At 35.7% G+C, this 24,550-nt stretch overlaps 6 protein-coding genes across 6 annotated transcripts; 3 read left to right on the top strand and 3 right to left on the bottom strand.

Annotated features, from left to right (window-relative positions):
• LOC107425933 (RING-H2 finger protein ATL16) lies at nt 1-1,830 on the top strand. Its single transcript, XM_016036004.4, has one exon. It carries the CDS (start codon nt 450-452, stop codon nt 1,500-1,502), a length of 1,053 nt encoding a protein of 350 aa, XP_015891490.3. The 5' UTR covers nt 1-449; the 3' UTR covers nt 1,503-1,830.
• A 1,048-nt stretch (nt 1,831-2,878) lies between these two features.
• Nucleotides 2,879-5,400, bottom strand: LOC107425868 (protein KINESIN LIGHT CHAIN-RELATED 1). The gene is made up of 2 exons (XM_016035909.4): nt 3,540-5,400; nt 2,879-3,356 (listed from the first exon to the last, which is right to left on the bottom strand). Exons 1-2 carry the CDS (start codon nt 5,225-5,227, stop codon nt 3,116-3,118), a joined length of 1,929 nt encoding a protein of 642 aa, XP_015891395.2. The 5' UTR covers nt 5,228-5,400; the 3' UTR covers nt 2,879-3,115.
• A 401-nt stretch (nt 5,401-5,801) lies between these two features.
• LOC107425929 (autophagy-related protein 9) lies at nt 5,802-12,572 on the bottom strand. The gene is made up of 11 exons (XM_016035997.4): nt 11,974-12,572; nt 11,451-11,557; nt 10,240-10,858; nt 9,819-10,139; nt 8,846-9,068; nt 8,228-8,407; nt 7,932-8,138; nt 7,442-7,519; nt 7,281-7,351; nt 7,023-7,133; nt 5,802-6,766 (listed from the first exon to the last, which is right to left on the bottom strand). The coding sequence occupies exons 3-11, from the start codon at nt 10,815-10,817 to the stop codon at nt 5,935-5,937; spliced, it is 2,601 nt and encodes an 866-aa protein (XP_015891483.1). The 5' UTR covers nt 10,818-10,858; nt 11,451-11,557; nt 11,974-12,572; the 3' UTR covers nt 5,802-5,934.
• Nucleotides 12,573-13,929: 1,357 nt separating this feature from the next.
• On the top strand, nt 13,930-17,898 carry LOC107425830 (CDT1-like protein b). Its single transcript, XM_048461793.2, has 7 exons — nt 13,930-14,560; nt 14,672-14,791; nt 14,906-15,140; nt 15,685-16,548; nt 16,954-17,155; nt 17,236-17,326; nt 17,530-17,898. Exons 1-7 carry the CDS (start codon nt 14,031-14,033, stop codon nt 17,585-17,587), a joined length of 2,100 nt encoding a protein of 699 aa, XP_048317750.2. The 5' UTR covers nt 13,930-14,030; the 3' UTR covers nt 17,588-17,898.
• A 104-nt stretch (nt 17,899-18,002) lies between these two features.
• On the bottom strand, nt 18,003-19,999 carry LOC107425831 (WAT1-related protein At4g08300; the record flags this gene model as incomplete). Its single annotated transcript, XM_016035879.4, is given in 7 exon segments — nt 18,003-18,427; nt 18,517-18,668; nt 18,753-18,911; nt 19,007-19,235; nt 19,333-19,449; nt 19,636-19,698; nt 19,809-19,999. Coding segments are annotated over 7 exon segments (1,056 nt in total), but the record flags the coding sequence as incomplete, so codon positions are not given.
• A 1,224-nt stretch (nt 20,000-21,223) lies between these two features.
• On the top strand, nt 21,224-24,421 carry LOC107425832 (S-norcoclaurine synthase 1). Its single transcript, XM_016035880.3, has 5 exons — nt 21,224-21,539; nt 23,239-23,307; nt 23,505-23,597; nt 23,734-23,828; nt 24,320-24,421. Exons 1-5 carry the CDS (start codon nt 21,224-21,226, stop codon nt 24,419-24,421), a joined length of 675 nt encoding a protein of 224 aa, XP_015891366.3.
• Nucleotides 24,422-24,550: the final 129 nt, after the last annotated feature.

Below are 24,550 nucleotides of genomic sequence, written 5' to 3'. Positions count from 1 at the left end.
AACCAATAATAAAAAGAGAGCTTCATTTTATAAGATTTTTGGGATATCTCATTTCTCTCTGTGAGCTATAATGCTTCTTCCCAAAACTTGGGCCTTTTCTCTCCCATTCTATTATCTGTGTGTATGCATACAAAAAGACAAGCATGTCTTTGTTCCTCCTAAGTCTTTTTCTCGTTTATTAAATGGGGTTTTTGGTTAATGTCTTATTGCCTCTCTAATTTTTATTTTACTTAAAAGGTTTTCCTGTAGGCTTTCTGTCTCTGTCAACTCTCTTCCATAAGATTTTCTTTGGATATACAGCTATATATTATTTTGTCTTGTTTACCTGCATGAGTCTTTTTGTCTTGAGATCTTAACAAACGCATGAATTGGGGATCAAAAGCTTTTACATTTGGTGCATCTGTAACTTGATGACTTTTGTACTTCAATCAGGTTCATAACAGTTTCCAATGGAACCAAACTACAAGCATTTCTACAATCTTGGTCCCCAACCTCTTCCACCGATCAAAATCCTTGCAAACCAACTACCTCATCCTACTTCAGATTCTGCTTTTCCTATACTAGCAATTGCTGTGCTAAGTATCATGGCTATAGCTTTCTTATTAGCGAGCTATTACATCTTTGTCACCAAATGCTGCTCAAATTGGCACCAACTCAACATTCTGAGAAGATTTTCAATCTTGCAAGCTCAACAAAACGAGGATTCCTTCATAGTCTTCTCTCCTACAATGTGGAATCGCGGCCTACACGAATCGATCATCCGTGGGATACCTACTTTTCAATTCAAAGGAGGAGAAGTTGAAAACAGAAGTGTTTTTGGGTGTGTGGTGTGTTTGAATGAGTTTCAAGTTCATGATACATTAAGAGTTCTTCCAAATTGCAGCCATGCATTTCACTTGGATTGTATTGATATATGGCTCCAAAGCAATGCCAATTGCCCTCTTTGCAGAACAAGCATTTCAGGCACAATCAGATGTCCCATTGATCATATCATAGCACCAAGCTCTTCACCGCAAGCTTCTGATGATCAGCTTTTTTCCAATAGCCTCATGGGTAGTGATGAAGATTTTGTAGTGATTGAATTGGGTGAAGAAGAAGACCACGTCCTATTTCCACAGAGGCAACAAGAAAGAAATGATTCTGGAGAGGTTTTGGTACAAACTAAAGGCCTGCAGTCACCAAGAAAGGTGGAGCACAAGGTTGGAAAAGCGAAACTAAGAAAGTGCCACCATGGTTCAATCATGGGAGATGAATGCATTGATGTAAGAGAGAAGGATGATCAGTTCTCTATTCAACCCATCAGGAGATCTTTCTCATGGGACTCAGCCGCTGATCGACAGCTCTACTTAACTGTTCAGGCAATCATTAATCAGCAAAGTAAGCCTAATAGTGAGGTGAGCACTAGTGGAGTATCTGATAGCAGAGTGAGAAGATCATTCTTTCCATTTCGACAGGGAAGGGTATCCAAAAATGCAGTTCTTCCTACTGAGTGTGATCTGTAATAAAAGATTTTAGATTTTTACGTCAAATTTCTTATTTGGTTTTGTTTTTGATTGATTCTTAGTGTTTGGGTGGAGAGACTGGAATTATTGACTCATTCTGCAATAATTACATAACATGAACTAGAGGAGTGTAGAAATGATGGGACGATTTTAGGCTTGGGTTTGAGAAAAATGGCTTGGGTTACTATTGATGGAGATGTCATTACCGGTTCGGTTGTGCTTCTCTACATGTATGATCATACGGTTTACTTTTAATTTCCTCATCTTCTTGCATATGTACAGCTTTCATAAAATGCGTAGCCAGAATAGCTATTGCTTTTGAGTTTTGGTGCTGAATTTATGATTTCTAATGATAACATATCATTTTTTTACTTTTCATTTAAAAACAATAGTTTTTTACTATGTGCATCTATAAACCAAATGTTATACTTTTCATTTAAAAACAACAGTTTTTTTACCAGGTGCATCTACAAACCACTCCATTTAGGCAGGATCTCACATACCAAGGCTATTTATTTAGTTAGTCTTACCAAGATGGGCTAATGCATCATCAAAAATTTTATATACATGTTTTATATTATTAGATCATAACGCTTCCCATTAGTATTCTTATATGAGCAAAAATCAAGAAAATACGTCAAAATAATAAAAAATAATAATAAAAAGATTACACGCATTTGGCATTTAGGCAAGATGTAGATGAATGCTTATTTATTAAATAGATATTGATTTCGTATATCATTTATAATAATCTATGTAAGTTTGAATGCTTTATAAATCAGTTAATCTCACTTTGATAATGGATATTTATTTGCTAGGAGACATAGATGGATACTTATTGAGCTTACCGTCCTTTAACATGCGCCAATTTAGCACTTCTTATTACACATGGCCATAGATGTAAACCACTACTTAGTTATTACACGTCATTTTATTATTAACCGTAACATTCATGAATTATAAAATAACAATGTTATTATTAATTAAAATCTAAAATGAATGAAGTTCCTTAATTTTAAAGGTAAAATCATAAAAAGTGGAAATATAAAAAGCCAATGCATGCATAAGCAGAGCCAACATCATGATTGAAACGTCTTGTCAATACGAACATCATCAAGATATTGGAAGTGGACATACAGTCTTACTATCATAGCATAACATGATTTCTACTTCAATTGAAAACAACTGTTTTACAACCAAATATACACTAAACTGACAAGCTAAAGCCACATCCTTTTTCTTTTATTCTTTGAATAAAAAGCCACATTTTTTAGAGCAAATTCATTCCCACTGAAACGGTTAACCATAAAAGTAGTATAACACGAAGTCATGTAATTGGATTTCTGGAAAAAAAAAATTTCTATTTAACCCAAACATAAAAACATGAAAACATTTATTACGATGTAAGAAGATAAACATTTTATGAAAAAAGAAAGTAATAACTTTAACCATTATAATGGGGCTATCAATTACACATAAATCCTCATTAACTTGTGCTGCTTAACCAAACTCGTATATCAAAAAAACATAACTCACTTCGAGAAAGACACTTAAAATAACCGCATCGGAATGTGCTATGGTGTATGGTAATTTAATTTGATCAGATATCTCCACTACATTGTGTTTAATCGCTTCTGGTTAACAGCAACATCGGATAGTGAGGTTCTGGCAGATGCACTAGAGTTGGGCAAGGGCAAGGCCTTTATGGGAAGCTCGTTTGTAGATGCTCCACGGGCTTTGTTCTTTAATTGTTCAAGAAGTCGGTGGGCTTCTCTCAGTTCATCATGACCACTTGGTCCATGGCTTTCCCATGCCTCAACTACTCGTTGCTGGAATTCAATTGCCAGGGCATGGCTACAAAACACAAGTTTTCTTAGTAAAGATTTGACCCCAGCAGTTGAAAGAGTACAAGACTGCACAATCTAAGTAAACCACCAGTATATACAATCTCATTCACCAGTGAATCACAAGCAAAAATGAATAAATGAGAATAGCATATACTCGCAATGAAATAATAACCCGAAAGAGTCATCATACCTTCCCATGGCACCATATGCTTTTGCGAGGTTCTGACATGCCTCAATCGAATCAGCATGATGTGGACCAACTGAGACATCCATAATATCCTTTGCAATTGCAAACATCTGTGCAGCTGACTGAGGTCTGTTTAGTTCCAAATATGCTGCCCCCAAGTTGTTGTAGATATAACCTACTCCAAAATGTTTGGAACCAAAGCTCTCTTTCAACCTCTCAACTGCACTCTCCAAATAAGGAACAGCCTGTTGGACCTTACCTGTCAGCAGAAGCAACCAACCTATTCTAGCAGAAACACTTCCCTCTGAATGCTGTTCTTGTGGTAGCCTCTCAAGCAGAGATAACGCTCTCTTTAACAGTGAAATTGCGGTTTCAAACTCATTCATAGTCTCATACTGCATTGATATTTCCGAATAAGCATCAGCTACTTCTAAAGGTGAGATTTTCTCTTTCTTGTCAAGAATTCCACAAGCAATCTCCAAACATCTCTTTGAGTCCGCAAACTTATCCTGGCTAGACAATGCTTTACCCATCGAAATAAATACCAGTGCTCTAGTTTCACTCTCCTTATCTGTTTGGTTAACGACATCCTTCAAAGTATTAATAGCCTCATCATACTTTCCTATTGCAATTTGCATATTTGCAGCATCTATCTCAGCATGAAGCAAATCCGAACTAAGACCCCAGTTTTTCAAAACTTTCTGCGACAGCTGATTTTGCTCTAAGGCCTTCTCATGCTCCTCTAAGCCAGTATAAATTACACCAAGAAGCCTTCTATCATGAGCAACTTCCACTGAATTCTGCCCCAGTCGTTTCTTATGTATCTCCAGCGCCTTTGTACAATACGATAATGCTTCCTTAAAATTCAAAACAGAGACATATGCCTCTGCCAAATCCCGGTTGGCTTTACCCAGCTCCCTACTATCTTCCTCCAAAGTCATCTCCTTAATTTCCAAACACTTCCTAAGATTGGCAAGTGCCTCCTCTCTCCTCCCCATAGCCATCTTAACATTTGCCAACTCAAGCTGGACCGCATGTAGCACCGGCCTGAGGTCCTCAACATTAAAACCCTCTTCCTCTAACCTTCCCAATATCCTATTAGCCCTACCAAGATATCCCAGACTATCACTAAACCTTTTCAAGCTATAATTGGCAGAACCCAACAATTGTAAAGCCATAGCAACCATCAAAGAAGGCTTATCATCCTTATCCAAAGCGTTCAAGGCTCTATTAGCAAAAGAAAGAATATTTTCAGGGTCCTCACCTTCTTGGTCAAGTTTGAGGCCAACTTTCAAGGAAGCCAACCCAAGCTCTCTCTCCTGAAAAGATGATTCCATATCCTTGAATGCCTTGAGCATCGCGTCGGTGGTCTTTGCGGACTCAAACGCCTCCTCAAGCTCCAACCTTTCCTTGGCTTTTCTCTGCCTCGAGGACATCTGAGGTGGTTCATCAACCAAGGTGTCCATATTCCGAGATGGGTTTGCTTGAAATTGCCTGGTTCTAAAGAGCAAGCCATGGTTTTTGGTGCAGGACTTGACTTGGGTCGGTGAGACCAACGAAGAGGTGGAAGAGGAAGAAGAAGAGGAGGAGGAGAAAGGGTCAGAAATATAATGTCTAGAGAAAAGAGAAGAGAAGGGTTTGGGATGGCGACGAATGATGTGGGGAAGAAGTGAGATTGAAGCTTTTCTCATGGTGATTGATCAATATGAGAAGCGTTGTGAATAGGGGTCTGGGATTTTTTTTCGTTAAACCCCTTTTGCAAAACCCTTATACGGTTATCGGTTCACACGTGATGGGTGAAACCGAGAACACAGGCAAGAACAGAGACAACCTTCGTGGCTCACTGTAAACGACACCGTATGATTTTCAAAGAAATGGAAACAGCTTTCTTCCTCGTATGTTCCACAATTTTTTTTTTTTTTTTAATGCAATATCATTTGTTTCACAATTGGAAAAAAGTTTTCAATGATTATTTACTTTCTTTTTTTTTTTTTTTTGTGTTGGTTAAGAATACCCATTTATCCACATATTATATATTTAAAATATAAAAGATATTGAAAGTTATGAACTTGAAGAAATATAAAATGACATGAACAAGCATATTTGCAGTGGAACAGGAATTGAAATTGATTAATAACGTGTGATAGTTTGTACATTTCAGGCAAGGCTTGAGGTTGCTCTATGGTATTTTTCTAGGTCACCCTTTCAATTCCACATGAAAAGCTAAATCCTGTTGAGAATGGTTAACATCATAATGAATCTATGTACAACAAAGAATACAGAGTTTCCTTAAGAATAGAATTAACATTTAAAATCCAGTATTGGAAACCCATATGCTTCCCAATATTACTAAACAAGCAACAACCTCTTGGAAAAAACTAAAGAGGAAACAAATTGCTCACTCAAAGCTTGGGTGCTCTGGATTTATTTTGCTAGTTTCTGGGGGTCTGCTATACACATCATCAAAATGAAGATTAAATTCACCAGACTCGATGTCATCGAAGTAAGTAGTTTGAGACAGCTTCCGAGAATTCCTCCAGTCCAACTGCTGCTCTTCCTCTAAGCTTCTATCTGAGTAGTTTTCGTAATAATTATCTGCGGCAGCGTGGCGATTAAAGTCAGGAGGCTCAAGAAAACTAGCCTGTGGCTGTGCAGTGTTTGGGCCGCTTCTAGCCCACCAATGACTTCTAGTTGGGTGTACTAGATTACCAGAATCATGGTGTTGAAGTACGCTCTCCCGGAAGAAAGGTGCAGATGTAGAAGCCCCCAGATTAGACTCTGCTCGATACTCATTAAGGTGACCCCAGTAACCTTCAAATCTTGCATCATTTTGTGTCAAGTTGGATGGCGTCCAATAATCTCCAGGTTGTTGCACAGCCACCTGAAATGATTCTTCTGGAATTTCTCTCGTGTTATTAGTTGTATGATGTGCGTGAGAGGTGTAATACCAATCAAGAAGGTATGGATGATTCTTTTGTTCTGCATCAATTAGCCACATAGAATCCAAATGATGTCCTCTCACAGAAGAATGTTGTGGCATTTCTCTCGACAACATACTCATTCTGTCTGCATGACCTCTCAAACTTGGGCTCCCACGCCACATTCTTCCCGGAGAATATGCAAGTCCGGTTTGCTGTCCCTGCATCTTCTGCTCCCTGAAAGTTCTAAGATTCAGAAGGAACCGCTTGCCCTGAGGATTTGGCTCCCATGAAGGATAACTACTTTGAAAGCTGCAAACAAAATAAGAAGGCTCATAAGAGAATCAATAGAAGCATTATAACATGGCGTGGTCGTGCGCAGGTAAAGTATGTTTTTTTAAGCAATGAAAACAGAAAAAAGTATCAAATATGAGACTGTCTCCTTCATATGGATAACATGACAAATAATAATTCTTTTCGGATAAGTACCCAAATGAAGCGGATCTGAAGTATGGTAATGGATCTGCAAAATAAGCAAACCCATTGAATAATACTGCTGTAACTATACCTTAAGAAGGATTTCTCCATTTTCCCCTGAGAACTCCTTTCAGTGCGAGTTGCATTGTAAGGTGATCCATAATTGCTGTTGCCATGTTTTTGAAAATCAAAGACACTAAAGCTGTCAAAAAGACAAGGTGGCAAGTCAAAGTCCTGAATAAAGCCACTTAAGGTTCATCTATATTCAATAATAGAGTCCTTAAAAGTTCACAGATAGCTTTCAGATCACGGGTGCCATAATGTAAAGAAGAATACAAAGATAACCAACCTGCAAACATGACCAACACCTTCCACGTTCACTGTAAAATCGGCAATAAACTGCAAGATGTCATCCACCCGCTGCACAAACACATCATCTTAGTACACCAAAAACTAGCACTTAAAATGCAATTTTGACTTCACATAAACAATATGCTGAAGGAGACATACCTTTGGGACAACAAACAAAAGTAAGTACGGAGTCATAAAAATTGAGGCCATCTCCTCAAGTAGCATCATTCCAGTATACTGCATTTAAAACAAAATGAGAAACAAGTAGCATGAAAACAAATAATAATAAATAAAATAAAAGCTCTTCTAACAGCAAATCTTGGGTCCCCAGAATCAAAAACCATAAAATGCCCAAGAAACAAGCATTTACGTCTAAGCACATTTCCACATTATAACACTTTAACAAAAACTAAAAAGAACTCAACCAATGAACCTTCTCTTAATTAACTCTGAACTATAATTAGGGTGAAGTAGCAGATCCTCCCCCAGAGCCACAAAAAAGTTAATAAAATAAATAAATAAAACCAAAATTCCAAGCAGCAATCCCAGAATGACGAAGTAACTACACATCAGTCTGGCAGTTCTGAAGTTTTACAGGTTTGAGGAAATTTTTAGTGGAAATTTGAGAAAACAACATTAATAAGATCACCTGAAACAAGGTCTCGAACTCTAGACGAACCATCTCAGTGTTTTCTTTGTGACGCCATGTCTTTGGCATATAATGTGTATGTTGGACCACCATAGACATGGCACCCTCTGGGTCAAGGACCAGAAGCTCATCTGTGTTAGCACCCCGGCTAAAAGCTGTCAGAGCTCCAAAAACAGCACCATACCAAAACAAGTTGCGACCAAACATCTGCCATTAAAAAATTTTTGAAAAAATATTGATGGCTAAGAAAATTCTCAAAATAAGCTAATATGTCATTAAGGCAGTAAGTATATTACATGGCCCTCCAGCAGTGACTCATCCAGAAATGCAATGATGATCAGAATAGCAGCAAAGCCACCACAAACAAAAGAGATGAACTTTGTTATTATAGAAATAATAGGAGAAGGAAACTGCTTCAAATAATCGGAAGCATGTATCACACTGCTATTGATTCGATGCTTGAATAAATGGTCAACCTGTAAAGAACAGCACTTATAAACATAACAGATAAAGAAATGACTACACCCAGTTAACAGAAAATATAAAACGCCATGAACCAAAAAAATTGAGAGAAACTTATTGTGAAATAGAATCAAGATCAAAAGAGGTGAATCACATGTCAAGAATAACTCATCTTCTAACAAGATAAACACATCCAAACATACTTTTAATAAAATAAAAACCCAACATTTTACAATGCCCAAGATATGACATGGATTATTAATAAGAAATATTCATCAAGTTAAGATGGTACTTCTAGTATTTTAAAGAAAATGCTAATTATCACACAATAGCACAGATTATCAAGCATACAAAAAATACATATAACAGAAAAGAATCAGGTCAAGCTAAGAACATACAACAGAAAAGAATCAGGTCAAGCTAAGTAAAACTTAAAAAGAAAATTTTATTACCTCGTTGAACTCCCTAAAAATCCATTTAGACAAATTTGACCATCTTCGTGATGATGCCATACCAGGATGATTATAAAATTGTTCAGCATGCCTAAGGAAGAGATATACCAGCATGAAAATTACAATAAACGGTGAAAGTAGAAGCATTGCAAGACCAACCACCATCAGCCTTTTCTTTAAGGTTCGTGGATTTGATATGAAATCCATTCTGATACAAAAGTTCCTGTAAAATACGTATATTCTATTAAGAAAATGATCACAAGCCCCATAGGCAGTCAAAATCAATTTACAATTTGCCATCCTCTTAAAAAGAGAATTTCCACATAGCTCAATCCAAATACGAACAAATTAAGTCATAATTTTCAGAAAAGAAACACTCTGACTCTAAACTTTGTGTACAGCCACTTAAATCAATTAAATTTAGGCACAATTGAAGGGATCTGCAGCTTAGATCGCAGATTGTGATTCCATCCAAATGTAGATAATCTTCCATAAACAGTCTAGAATTTATTCAAAGTTTGAGATATCTGTCAGGCTCCCCAGGGTGTAACAAAAGAGAAATTTTTTCAAACCTAACCCAATTCTTACTCCTAGGAACCAACTAGGTTAGAAGGCAAAAGCATTAAACAAAACTAAATAACAATAAAAATTTCACAACATTTTCTTAGAAAAAAGAGCAATAAGTCCTAAATCTTCATGCACATTATTTTTTGGCTTCAAACAAAAGGCAAGGTATAAAGTTCAATAAAGCATCTAGGATAAGAAGTAACCATCCCTCTAAAAGAACAAACTTGTAAGAACTGCCAAACTTAAAAATAACTTCTCGTCTTCTACATATTGTCTAAGAAATATGAAATGGACATTTTACATATTACATCTTGACATATGTCCAACTGTACACACCAATCAAAATATGTATCTTAAATATGAACAGAAATCCATGACAAGAAATGTACGGCAAAGTTTAACATACCTATCAAACATGCTCTGTAGTATGCACCAATTTAAGGTCCACTCAAGGGTTTTAGTCAGTATCAAACGATGGCGCTTCCCCTTTGAACCAGCTTTGACAGTAGGACCAGCACCAGGGACCCATTTTGAGATTGGAAATGCAAGTACTCCCTTGTTAAGCATTCCGATCAAGTAGTTTTCCTTCCGCATCAATCGCATCACCACATCATGAGCAGAAAGATCCTTAACCACACAGAGCTGTCGCGAACTTTGTAGCTGGACAACCTTTTCAAGAATCGTTGCCCATGGTATGGTTTGAATTTCATTATCTGTAACATCAAGACTGCAAGAAAAAATCTTGGTCATTGTCCTTAAAAAAAAAAAATGATACATTCAGTATAATCACTACCAAATATTGCTGCATATCAAATTTTGAGTCATACCTATTATAATAGAAATGACGGATTCCAAGAGTTACTCTTAGCTGAGCAAAAAACCTCAAAAAACAAAAGAGCCAATAAATGGAAAATATACCCAAATATCCAACAATAATAGCCTTTGAAAGTGTTAGAGGGGTTAATGGGTGCTGATGAAGAGCTTCTTTAGCAAGATCACAGGGCTTAATTCCAGATTCAACCGCATCCATCCCACACTTAGCATTACGAAGACCATTCCAATCAACATATAATAAGAAAAATCCTGAGAAACATATGGTAAAACCCAGGCTGAGAAGCTCAACAATCCATTTTATAATGATACACCAGAGCCCTTTCTCACAATAGTAGCTGTAGAGCCTTTCAAAGAATAGGTCCAAATCCACAATTGGTTCCACATTCAAACTCTCACCATTAAGAAGCCCTGAAGGGCTCTCACTACCAGGACTTGGTACCCTTCTGTAATCAGATAATTCAATCTCTGGAGGTACATCGTTAAGCAATCCTGCAGTCAAGGAAGATTCACCATGCCACTTCCACTTAAATATGTTGCGAGAATTTGCAGCGTTTGACCCACTGAACATCATTCACAAAGATTGACAGTGGGCAAATACATCCAGTCCATTCCCTGAACCACACAAACTGTCAAGCCAAGGTTCTGGATGGATGAAAGAGATCAGAGAAGTCCCTCTTATCAACATAAACAAAGTTTAGCAAGTGCAAGAAAAATAAAGAGGAAATGGTACAAAAAAACTAGTTCAAAGAGTAAACTTTTAGATATCTTAAAGAGAGAAAGCTTATTTACATATATTTTTTACAATCACTAAAACAAACAAATAAACCGTTGGAAATTAGGTTACAGCAACTTAACCTTAATACTAAAAAACTAGTCCGCCACGTTTATTTTAGACAACCTCAAAATAAGACGTGACCTAGTGTAACTGCATATTAGTATAACATATACCATAAGTGTGTATTCTGTCAATATTGACATCCAATCTATTTTTTCAATTGAAATCAATTAGTGGCAGTCATGAATAACACTAATGCACGGCAAGGCACATGTGCTTAATTACGTAAGTTCTATCAGCACCTAAAAAGAACAGATCAACAAGATAAACTAAAACGGAAAAGGTCGTGGCAAAGGGATGAAACATAATCCACAGCCAAACAATTATTTCAACTCCAAAAATCTGTCTCACCCAATCACAGTATAATACCTAGTCATCAATTGCAGCAATCATTGCTAAGAATAAACCAATATCATGATCAAGTCAATCCACGACAATGAATTGGACGTCCTTTAATATACTCTGCAAAGAAATCCCTGACATTTGATATGTGTTAGAGATGATTTAGTTGTTTGGAAACTAGTTTGTAAATTGAAGAAGTCGCAGTCAATCATCAAGCTAAATAATAGTCTAACAAATAGAGCTGTTTAGTAGGACTTCAAAACCCAGTTCCATTGCGCTCATAACGAACGTAAAAACCAAAGCTTAACCAAAAAAATTTTAAGGAAGAAACAACCTTTGCATAACTGCATATAGATGTATATAAAAGTAAAGACAAAAACAAACTAACGATCGAACAAAACCCACCCCAAAAAAAGTCATCATTTTCCATTCTCATAAAGTAAAAATCAAAACCCACAATCAAATCCCTGATTTTGGCTAAAAAAAATAAAAGCCCCACGAAAAAAAAAAATTTAAAAAATAACATGAGAAAGATACAGATAAAATTTACCTGCAGCAAAGAATAGGAGTCAAGAGGAGCAGCCAACAAAGACTAGTCGAAATCACTAAATTGTATATGCTGCGCAACAACAAACAAGGGTTGAAGAAACACCAAAGGAACAAAAAGAAATAACAACGAGAAGGTTGAAAAAGGATATTAAATTAAATTTCTGAGTAATGTAATGTTTTTTTTTTTTTTTTTTTTTATAAATAAAATAGAAAAAGGCAGAGGAAACGAAAAGACGATGGAGAGGGGTTTGGGTTACTGGGTATTCGATTGCGTGGAAGAAAAAGGAATTTTTTGTAAAATAAACTTTTAAACCGACACGGAGGAGAGGCTTTTTCCTTTTTTTTTTTTTTTTTTTGTTTTTTTCTTTTTCAAGTTTGGTGTCGTCTCCGATTTTCTCTGTGATTTTTCTCTGTGTATGTGTGTTTGTGTAGATTATAATAATTATAGCAAGCGAGCAAAGCCAAGGAGTTTAATTTTTCCTATCTGTCTCCTCTGAGATTATAATTTTTAACGAGGAGACGTGGAGTTGGGTAAATTCCCCTTCTGCGTTTATGGCAAAGATAGTTGTTTTTGAACACAAAACATTCACATACTTGCTTAACACTTCTATCTCTACATATACACCTATTTCTATTTGGTTATGGGTTTTTATTATTATTATTATTAATTTGTTATGCTACGAAAGAACGTGTTCAATGAGGTTTCCTAGTGGTAATGGGTCTCATTTGGGCTTTTCAAGTCCATTTCCTTGTTTAGGATTTATCAAAAGTCAAAAAGGTCCACTTCCATGTTGGTGGGTTACAAACCTTCACTATTAAGATTTTTATCCATTTACGCTTTTTTTTCTTTTTCTTTTTTTCATTATTCTATATACAATCAAAAATATAAATAAATAAGAGTTTTTTGACATCGATATTTCCCATATAGTGTCCAATATTTTTGTATTTATGGAATTAGCATTAATAGTTTCAAACTTTTTAGCCATTAAAATACATATGTACTGTATGTGAAGAGATTCTCAAGAGTATAATTGGAATAGAAAATTAATTATAATAATTACAAAGCAGCTAAAAAGTTATGGTTTAAAAGTTTTGAACTAGTAATGCATTATTTACAAATTTTAAATTATGTTGATGCTTATTTGAGAACATAAATGATAAAATGCAAAAATGTTAAGAATGCATTATTCATTGATTTAAAAAAAATAAAAAATAAAAAATAGTGAATTTTCTATGTTTTATTGAATATATATATAGCTTAGGGAAGGGGTTTAGCACCGACCTGATTGAATGAAGAATTTGAGAATCATCATGGGTGATCATTGCTAACTAATTTATATTAATCAACAATCAACATACTAATAAAAAGAATTCCATTAAAATAGACATTTAATAAAGAAATTTATAAAAATTTATGTCGTTAGAAAAAATAAAATATTATGCATTCATTTGGTATTATTATTTTTTTTTTGGGCCCAAAAAGAATTTTTTGATGATTAAAAAAAGCTCTTTTTCCAAAAAGTTAATGTGATTGATAATGGTTGATAAGTATTTGTTGATTAAAAATATTTTTTTAAACTATTTTAGATAAATTTAAATTTTACAATTTACTAAAGAAAGTTTTTTATTTTATTTTTTATTTTAGTTTATGTAGAAACTTAAAAAACATTTAATACATGTCTTTATTTACATTCAAACAAACATTAGGTTTTTCTATTAAAAGTTCTATTTAAAAAAAAAAATAATGAAAGGTTTTACAAAGAAAAGTTCTACTTATAAGGTATACCAAATTGATATTAAAATTCCAATAAAAATAATTTACTTAATGTATATAAATATTTTATTGTTATAATGATGTTTATGAAACATCGTTATTAAAATTACGGATTTAAAAAAAAAAAAATACAATAAAATATAAAACGAGTTCCGATATGAAGAACTAAATAATTCATAATTTTAATAGGAGAAAACGAGAAGACGGCCCTACGCCGAACGGGGATATCCGTGCGTCGGACTAGGATTTCCACCAGCTCATCTTCCAAACAGGCACGGACGAAAATGCGGGAAGCAACGGCTCTTTTTGGCGGGAGTGCGACGTGGCAGGCGACCAGGCAAGCACAAGCTCATCTTTCCCGCCACCAAAACCCTACTATATATATTATATCGAATCTGCAATCCTTTCTCTGTCAACTCCAGTCCTTAAGAACCAAGTCGGCCTCAAAGATCCTCACATTTTCATCAGCAATGAGCTCCCCTGAAGCTTCTTCATCCATACCCTTCAGATCGAAGAAAGCCCTGAAACCAACCTCCAATTCCAAAGCCATAGATCACAGCCCACTGAGCTCCAAAACCCCAGAGAAGCCGCCGCAGCTCTCTCGCCGGTCCCGAAACCGTAATGTGGCCCTCTCCATTAAAGAAGTGAGGAGGGCCGCAGAAAGCCTCCGGGAATCGAATCGTAAACAGTCCGGTGATCGGACGGACCAGGTGGCTTCTGCTAGACGGAAGATCGCGTCCTGGCTCGACGATGATGAAGCCCCTGCCACTAAATCGAAGAACGACGTCGGTGCCGCTGCTAGGCTGCCGGAAAAGTAAGGTTTCGTAAAATTTTGGTTGTATATATTTATGGATTTAGTTTATAAGGTCGATTTGATTAATTTGGGCTTTTTTTTGTCTTATTTTTTTTATTTTTTGTTGGGCAGGTTTGAGAGTCTGTGTGAATTTTTCAATTGCTTGGATAGTTCGATTAGATTGTTGCGGCTGAAGGGATTGATGCCAACTTTTACGAACATTTGCCCCAAAATCGAGTGTTTAACCGACAGGTACCTTGATAGATTTCTTGATTGTTGCAAATATTCTGAGAAAGTTCTTTTTTTTTTTTTTTTTTGGGGTTTTCTTTGGGGTAATATATATAATTTTGGTTGCAATGGTTTTAGGAGGTTTACATATGGTCATTTGGCTCAGTTGAAGTTTATTTTGCCTGAGGTAATTGAGATAAAGAGAGTACTGCTGTTGGATGAGAGGACCAGTTGTATGAAGCCGAATCTCCATGTCACCATCAATGTTGACGCATTGGAAAATGCTGGGAAGTTGAAATCTGAAGCTGGAAATACGAATCTAAGAAAGGTTTTTCGGTCACGGCTTGTAGATTTTTCAAAATCTCATCCTGAGGTATAATGCACTCACTTTTCAGTATGTCATATTGGGCATTCTGCTTAAACATAATTAGTTTATTTGCGTAAAGTTGTTCGACTCTTTATTCAGGATTCAGAGGCTTTTGTTCCCTTTTAATTCATATCCCTTGAAGTTCTATGCTTGGAGGAATTTATGTGAATTCTTCGTGTTAGATCCCAAATATGAGTAATCTTTTCTAGGGTTCAAGCAATGCATTATGCTGTAACCAATCTTAGTATTTAGAAGAAACCATGATTTGGAAATAAAAGTGCGATGCTAATTGATGTAATGCAATGCAAGAACCAAGGCACTTGCTTTGTGTTTTTTTTTTTTTTTTTTTTTTTTTTTTAACATTTCCCTACATTATTTTAGTAAGATGCTAAGTACAAATGGTATTTTTATGTGAAGGCTAGGATTTTAAACATAAATATTTTGTCCATTTGTACCACTTTCCATTTGTTTTTTAATAATATTATTCATGTATAGCTGAGAAGCAGTCATATGTAACATGTTGTCTGATATTTGCTTCATCTGCTTTTAGGGTGATGAAGTTCCAAAAGAAATACTGCCAGAGCCATTCAATTGTACAAAGCAAGATATAAGTTCAAAGACAATTAAAAATTCGTCACCACTTTCTCTTCCTGAGGCTATATCATATGCACATACGGCTGACCAACCAGAAGATTCTGCAACCTCCCTTGGGAGTGATGGATTTCCTGAGGAAATACAGCCAGTGCCACCTAATCAATTAAAGGAAAATATGCATTCAAACATAAATATAGTGCCTAACCCTTTATTGCCCATGGAGACATCATCTGAAGCATCTAAAACCCAACAACCAGCTGTAGCATCTCATTTGTCTCAATCTTTTCGAAGGCGTTTTTCGCATAAAGTGAGAAATGAAGTAGCAAACTCCGATGAAAAATTGTCTGAGATTCTCCAACATGCAGTTCATTCAGTTCCAGAGACAAGACTCAACTCAATTTCCTTCAGTGAGGAACCTTGCTCTGCTCATCTTTGTGACTCGGTAAATGCAACTCCAAGCAAAGAAATATCCTGCGTCAATAAGGAAGATGGTTCTCCTGTAAAGAATGCTAGCATCCATTCAACTCCTGCAAAGCTCTCGACTCCAGCCAGGCTCATGACTGCCACACCTGCATTGCAGCCACCAAAGAGATGTTATATGAGCCCAGTTGATGATTCTACTTGTTCACCAAACAAATTGGTAAGGCGTCCACCCCGCTCCAGATCATTGAAATTTGACACTCCTGTGAAGAATAAAAAAACGAAGGATGAGGTCCCTGACATAGATGATGAATTATTGGATAATGAGACCCCTGACATAGATGGTGAATCAGTCAACAGTGACATTCTTGATATTCTTCCTGAGGATCTTTTACAGTCGGTATGTCCAATATCTTTTCCTTTTCTTTTTCATCCTTATTGATCATCTCTTCTATTGAAAATTCAAGGTAGGATAGGATGTTTAACATGTCAGCTAAGACATTTAGTTATAGCCAACTCCTCCCTTATTGCTATGCCATTCCTTTACACAATTTGTGAAGTAAATGCAGCTTAAAGAGGGCTAGAGACTTCTTCTCTTCTCTTGGTTTGAGATAACTATATCATTGTAAGAGGGCATTTTGTTCAAAATGGTCACATAAGATCATTAGAAAATTAAGCTTTCATATGGCAGGAAGACATCCTTTAGTATTAACATATGCATGTCATCTTATTTATAACATATGAAACGAAAATTTGAGACTTGATTGTTAGATGTTATCGCAGATATGATGTTTTCTCTTTACAGATTAGAAATAAAGAGAGGAAAGCAATGGAGGAGCAAAATCCAGCCATCTCACAAGCCAAGAGGCGGCAAAAGATGATTGCCTGCCTGCCTAAGCTCTTCAATATGATTCATTTCTTGTTTCAGTCAATAAGTCGTTCTGTTATCACGAAGGAAGAGCTTTTACACAAGATAATCTCAAGCCATTCTGATATTGTGGACAGAAGTAAGCCATTATACAAGCATTAGTAATTCCTATTTTATGAAAGCTTATCTGAGCTGATACATTTTAATCCGTGTTAATAGGAGAGGTTGAGGAGCAGCTTTGCTTGTTGCTAGAACTGGTTCCGGACTGGATTTCAGAAAAGTTGGCGTCAGGGGGAGATTTGCTTATTCGGTTAGCCTCACTAATTACTAATATAATTATTGGGCAATCCATTTTTGTCTATGTTAAAACGAACACACACACACACACACACACACACACACCCACACACATATATATATATATGGCTATACTCTATTTAAGTTGCAAGAAAAAAGTAGCATGTCAGAAACTTCATCTAATTGTTTGATGTCGTTTTTTGTCCTCTGTTGCAGCATCAATAAAACGTCAAGCCCGGAGTCATTGCGGTCACGTCTTGAAGAAGCAAAGTGAATCCATATATACAAGATTTTCTCAATGTAGATTAAAACGCTATTGAAGGACATTGTATAAACTTCCCTCTTAATTAAGGCAACATGTAAATATTTTTGTTAATTGATTAACTAATGATGTAGATGGCAAGTTGATTGTTGAATCAGATTGAGGCAGTTTTCAAGAATGTTAACCAAATGGTGGGGATTAAGATAAATCTCTTTTTATTATTATTTTTTATTATTTTATTTGTTTTTATTAAGATATGTAACCAGAACTTGGATGTCTGACAATGAGTCTTCAAGCAGTAATTTATTTTAATCATTTTCTCATGTGAGCATCCAAGCTAAGATGCTTGTAGCTACTTAGTAATTAATTGAAAAGCACGTCTAGTTTCTTGTTCATATTCCCGTGGTGTATCAAAGGTCTGGATTGATTAGTTGAAAGAAGAGAAAAAGAAAAGAAATTGTAATATGAATTAAGATTCTATGAAGGATAAAGTACCATTCCTTTGGATAATTTTTGGACTAAAATTATAAACAAAATTTCAGTTCTAGGTACTGTCAAAGAGCTTAATACGTGGTCAACTAATTGATTCCAGCGTCCACATGTTCAGATTTTTACATCATGGAGGACATGTCTCTTTCGTTGGTGTACTACATTAGATGCATTTTCTTGAAGCATCAGTTCAATCTTCTCTTCTAAAAGTACCTTCTTCAAATGATCTCTGGCCTTTCTTCTGAAGACTCCATTTCTATCTTGGTTTCCTTGTGTTCTTGATCTTTGACATGACCTTCATCTTTACTTTTGCCCCACAACACCAAGTACAGGCCAATGATAATAATGACTGCTCCTAGTATTCTGAGTGAGCCATATGATCAACTTAGAAAAATTTATCTAGGTGAGTTTTTTGTTGCTTTACTTGTGAAAGTTTGACAGACTTTTTTTACCTGCCAACATGCAGTATTTCACCAAGAAAAAAGTATGCCAAAATCACCACAAACAATGTAGACAGGGGATTGAAGATGGTCACGAAAACTGGCCCTTTCTGTTTTGTGCACCATAGCTGAATGAAGATGGTTAAACCTGAGCATACAACTCCCTGTTGTTTTATCATACATGGCTTAGGACATGATTTACAAACTAATACTTGCAGTGCTTCAGTATTTCCATAATATTTACTTACGGCATATAAGATGGACCATAAGTCGTTCTGGTACGTAATAATCCACTCTTCCCGTTTGTGTTGTAAGATAACTGTGAAGGCAGCTGATTGCACTGCTGCAATCCAATTCATCCATGTGGTTAGCGATAATTGGGCAGGATATTTCTTCAGTGTGAAAACCTGCAAGTATCCTGTGTTCATTATCATATTGCTCATTTAATCTTTTTTGTTCAATTATCTTAACTGTATATTAGCTAGTTTATAGCTTAAGATACCTGCATTATATACCAGCAGGACCATGAGAAGCAACTTGCAACAACAAGAATTGACCCTTTTGTCCAGTTTTCATGGACAGTAGGATTTCTGGTGTGAATTAGAGCGGCTGACAAGCTTTTTATTGCACTTCCTCTGTACAAAAACATGGTCAAGACCCCAGCCAAAGTTATTAAGGTCCCAATTACTTTGGTTATTCCACGAGGACTCCTGATGTCTTAGGCCTCTAACCTTCATTGAATACATGAAGACAGGTGTCGAATCTCATTGCTCAACGAAACCGAGATAGTTTTGTATTTCAAAGGTTACTGAAAACTAAAACTCTCACCTAAGTATGATGGCCATTGTAAAAGTCAAAGATGGCACTGTACTGATCATTGATGTGACAAATGTTGGAGAGGTGTATCTCAAGCTTGCAAAGTACATGTTAAAGGTTAAACTACACCTGTTTTTCCAATCAACAGAGAAAAGGTAACTACTTGATTTCCTCCTCAATTAGCACGAACAAAAAAGAGTTCCTTTTTCAGTTATCCAATACATAGCTCTTAATCATATATAGATATATATATATATATTTATTTTTTTTTTTGCATTTTTATATTGAAGAGTAATATTTGAATATAAAACCTACCCGAGGAGAGATAGCAAAAATATCTCCAAAAACAATGTGAATGTCATCTTTGGCCTTACTTTTCTGCAAGGAAAAACAACAAAAAATGAAAATAAAATAACAAAACCTGCAGTCATGAGAACTTGCTAAACATCTACTTCGTGCATGCATGGTTGTGAATTTTTGTCCTTTACCTTTCGAGAAAATAGGCAAAAGGAAACGTCACCAAGCCTCCTACCACATAACGATACGTTAAGAAGACATGAGGATTCATCCCGTGATCGAAGGAGGCTTTTATGATGACATAAAAAAGAGCATAACTAATCTGTACCAGGATCATCAGAAAGTGAGGCTTGTATCTCCTGTAGACTGCTATGTATGGGCATTGTACAAGTGCATTTCAGTTTTGAGTCTATGGTCCTGCCCTTTTTGCTTATCTTTTTGTTAATTTATAATCGGCGCACAAAATGCATCTATTCTTAGGAGTGCAAATAAAAGGATTCGGTTGTGATTATGCCTCCCCATTGAGAGGATCATGTTCTTGGCAAAAAGTGCCTTTATGGTTATATTCCTTTTTCTTTTTAGTGTGATTTAGACATGTCAGTTTAGCTACACTAATTGCACACATGAACTTCCAATTTGTACAACATAGAAAAATTGTTAATATGACACTAGTGGCTGAGGTAGAAGTTATTCAAACAAAGGTTTCCACTAAAAGTCGGCTCTGTTGAATCTTCCCATTATATTCATGTTTGGACAATGATATGGTTTTGTTTTTACCATTTCTAATCAACGACAGTACGACACAGGTTGGTGGAACCAAATTGTGAAGGGCATATAAAGTTTGTCAGAACTAGTTGAGGTCGTACTATAACTCTCTCTTTGGAACCGATTAACTATGAATATTGACATACTTCTCTTTCTCATTCACATGCAAGTGAAATTTCTTGGAAAGTGATTTGCATTTACATATGCTATGCTGGATCCCACAACTCCTCCATGCACCAAACAGAGAATATTTGATTGAGTGGTGAGAAATCTTCTATTGATTTCTATACCCTTTTTACAGTAGTTCTTCTACTACTGTGTCTGAGATTAGAATATATAACAGGCAGGACAAAATCCAATCAACTAGGAAATAACTTTGTAGCTTCCTTCTTGTTGGCATCCGAACAACTTTTGTCTGAAAATATTGGCACTTAGTAGCAAGCTCTTGAAGTTACCGACCCCTTTTGTCTGCTACACGTTTCAGATTAAAAAGATTTTAGTTAATGGACAAAATTAGTATAAGATTTTCATATCTCTAAGGCAAGCCATCGATTCTGATTTGAATCTACAAACTGTCTTAGCTATTTTTGCTGTAGACGGAGTTTGCAAGGGTATTAATTACACAAACTAGCATCTACTCACTCTCGGATAAAACTATTTATAAAACTACCTAAAAATTAAATTAATATGTTAGGAAGTTCTAAATTCTGAAGAAGAATATGATGGGGCTTCGAGATTTTCTCCCTATATATTTATATATAGATCATCATAAGAAATAACAGATATACCAAAAACAATAAGCAGAAAGATTCATAGAGGGAACGAGATAAAAGATAAAGAAATGAGGCGAAGCGAGTTATTGGAATTCAGAACTCCTCAACATCCATCGTTGGGAACAAACAACTGGGGTGGTGCTTCACCATTGCTGGCTAGAAACATACCAGAAGAGTCACTTGAACAGATATATCGAAGGCTCAACTCTATTCGCACAAAAGATGAGATATTTCCAACCAATGTGGATGACTATAACTACTACCACGTGGCTCAATCTCATGCTGAGAAACATAAATGCCCTCCAACGCCAAACCGCAACAGAGGACTTTTATGGAAGTTTCTTTCCCCAAAGAAGGAGAAGCTTGAACTTGGTTCCAAGACAAGTACCAAGACAAAGACATGGTTTCCAAGATTGGATCCTAAAAATAGGTGGCCTCAAGGCTGGGTTTAACTCTGTTTTCTTGCACGGGATTATAGTATCATTTGGGATGATCAAGCATTCTACTTCATTATAGGAAAACTTGGATGAATTAATTCTTCATTCAAATTTAGTAGGAAAAAAACATAACCATTTTATTTGTATAATACGTTTGAAACAACATCTGTGGCACGAAATTCTCAGTGTGGATTTCATATGTGATAAAGCCTTATTGGTTCCTCATGGTATACTTCACATAACCTAAAACGTTGTGAATGAGAGAGCTATAATGGCTGTATCTAATATCGCTACATAAGCTGTACACCACAGGGTTACAAAACAGGTTAGAGATATATTAATCTAGTAGTTCAGTCTGAACAAGAGGCCGATCTTTTTTTCAACAAGAAAAAAAAAAAAATATATATATATATATATATATATTATCACATTTCAATACTATCTGAGTGTCAGATAAAACTCATGTAAACAAGAGCTTAAATTAGCAAAGAATGAAGCTACTAGGGGGACACTGCCCACTCTCCAATAGCCATGTCTAAAGGCCTTCTCATCAATCTGTAAGTAGGAGAGTGGGCCTAATACCGAGTTTTACTTTGGGCCATGGTAAAGGAAAGTAGTGGGCTCTGCTTCGTTTGGGCTCATTTTCTCTCTATTCCAATTGTTATTTAGCCCGTTTCTTTCTAGTCTTTTCGGTGTTGCCATTTTGCTGCTGATTCCTTGCTGATTCCCCACGTAGCTGAGCTTTGCCTTTTTCATCTATGGTGAACAGTTGAGCTTTGTTCTTGTCTGTACTTATCTCCACGAGATGATACAATATCATTTTTCAATAAATATGTGAATTTTAAAATCCTACGTAGACAATGAATTAAAAAAATAATACAAATAATTTTGGCTCGACCATCTTTTTATATATGTTAAGAAGGAGGCACCCACCAAAAAAAATATATATATATATATATATATATTCTTTCTAAATAGTTCATCAATCCCTGAAATTATTATCTTTCTAAATAGTTCATCAATCCCTGAAATTATTATTATTATTATTTTTTTATTATTTTTTTTATTTTTTTGGTTCTTGGTTAGCAAGATTGAACCAGATATTACATTTACTTCTTATTGAGTTTTTATAAATATAATTTGTGTTTTTGTTTATATGTCAACCAACCATACAGAAAATCAGCCTGCAGAATGACAAAAGAATATTTGCCTTTTTGTTTTCTGTTTTATTTTATTATTATTATTATTTTTTTTTTTTTTGGGTATTTCCCTTCGAACTCATAGAGAATTAGCTAGTGGAAATCCGTTGACTTTCTCACTAAATCAAAGTGCACTTATCTGAAAAAAAATTTAAAAAAAAAAAAAAAGTGTAGGAAAATGGAGAAGCTCATCTCTTAGAGGCGTGATTTGAAATTTGTACCAGAATCTTATATATTACCACCACAAAGTATACCAGGGAATGACAAAGTCCTTCTCTGCAAGACAATGCCAGTGATTGGTCTAAAAGAACTTGATCATGATCTTATTAAACTTGTTCAACAAATCATAGAGGCTAGCCAAAAATTTGGATTCTTCCAGGTTTGATTGAGCATTAGTTCTTTTACTTGATGGTTAGCTCTTATATTTCGCTTTGTTTCTGAGCTTAGGATTCAATGATTTACAAAAATGCATTGCAGTTGATCAATCATGTGGTTCCAGAGAAGCTACTGGACAATGTATTACAAGTGGCCAAGGAGCTTTTTGAATTGCCTTAAAGACAAAGCAAGATTCTACTATGAGGACCCAAAGCAAAGTTGTAGATGACACACAAGCATTGACCATATGAATGACCAGGTACATAACTGGAGAGGCAATCTAAGCCATCCCTGTCATCCTCATATTTTACATTCTTTTTCATCTAGTTATTTCACAGATGTGATTGGGAGTTATTCAGCAGAGGTGAGGAAGCTGGGATTGTATCTTTTGGATCTAATTTGTGAAGGATTAGGACTTGAAAGCCTTGAAGGTGGATACTTTGGGGATAAACTAAGGGAAGTTAAAGTAATGGCTATAAATAATTATCCACCATGCTCTGATCCAAAGCTTAACCTTGGGGTTGCCTAAACATAGTGATGTTAACTTAATAACTCTTCTCCTGCAAGGGGAAGTTCATGGGCTTCTAGTCTTTAAGGATGAGAAATGGTTTGCTATTGAGCCTCCTCATTCATTTGTGGTCAACATTGGTCACATGTTACAGGTATACACATCCAATATTCTCCTCCTGTTTTAAGTTTCCCTTTCCCCATATTTATTTCCTCGTGCTTCCTTTCGATTTTGTTTGTTTGCTCTTCTACAAACCTCCATGGAGTGCCTTGATTTCTGCAGAGCCCCATTTCTGATAGAAGTCAACCTGCTTATGTCTAGCTTGTAAACTAATGTATCATGAACAAATTTTCTTCAAAATCAATGCTTTTGTTTTATTGTTTCAAAAGCAGTGGTTTAATTCATTGTCCACAAGTTGATGCACCATGCTTTACATTTTAACTGTTGCTGAATCCCACATTATATAAGATTTTGCAATTACCATGTCTTTAACCTCACTTAATAAGATCTTAATTATGTACTTAGCAGCGCTTGTGCAAGAAACATTTGTCTAACTTTTATACTAACTTTAGCTTCCAAATTTGAACTGATTCTGTTTCCATGAATTTTTCCCATCAAAAAATGAATTTGTGATTACAACTGCAGGTTATCAGCAATGGCAAGCTAAGAAGTGCAGATCATAGAGTCGTGACAAACAAAAGGTCTGCAAGAAAGACGGTTACCAGCTTCAATCCATCCTTGCAATGATTGCCATATTGACCTGCAAAAGTGCTTGTCAAGGAATTTGGTCATACACTCTATAGGGCTTTCACATACGAAGATTTTCTTGCTACTTATATAGTTGATACTCATCAGAGAATACCACCATTGGCTCGC

Source organism: Ziziphus jujuba, chromosome 9, assembly GCF_031755915.1.
Source record: "Ziziphus jujuba cultivar Dongzao chromosome 9, ASM3175591v1".
NCBI lineage: Eukaryota > Viridiplantae > Streptophyta > Magnoliopsida > Rosales > Rhamnaceae > Ziziphus > Ziziphus jujuba.
Note: the sequence above shows the minus strand (reverse complement) of the source record. Positions and strands in the feature narration are given on the sequence as shown.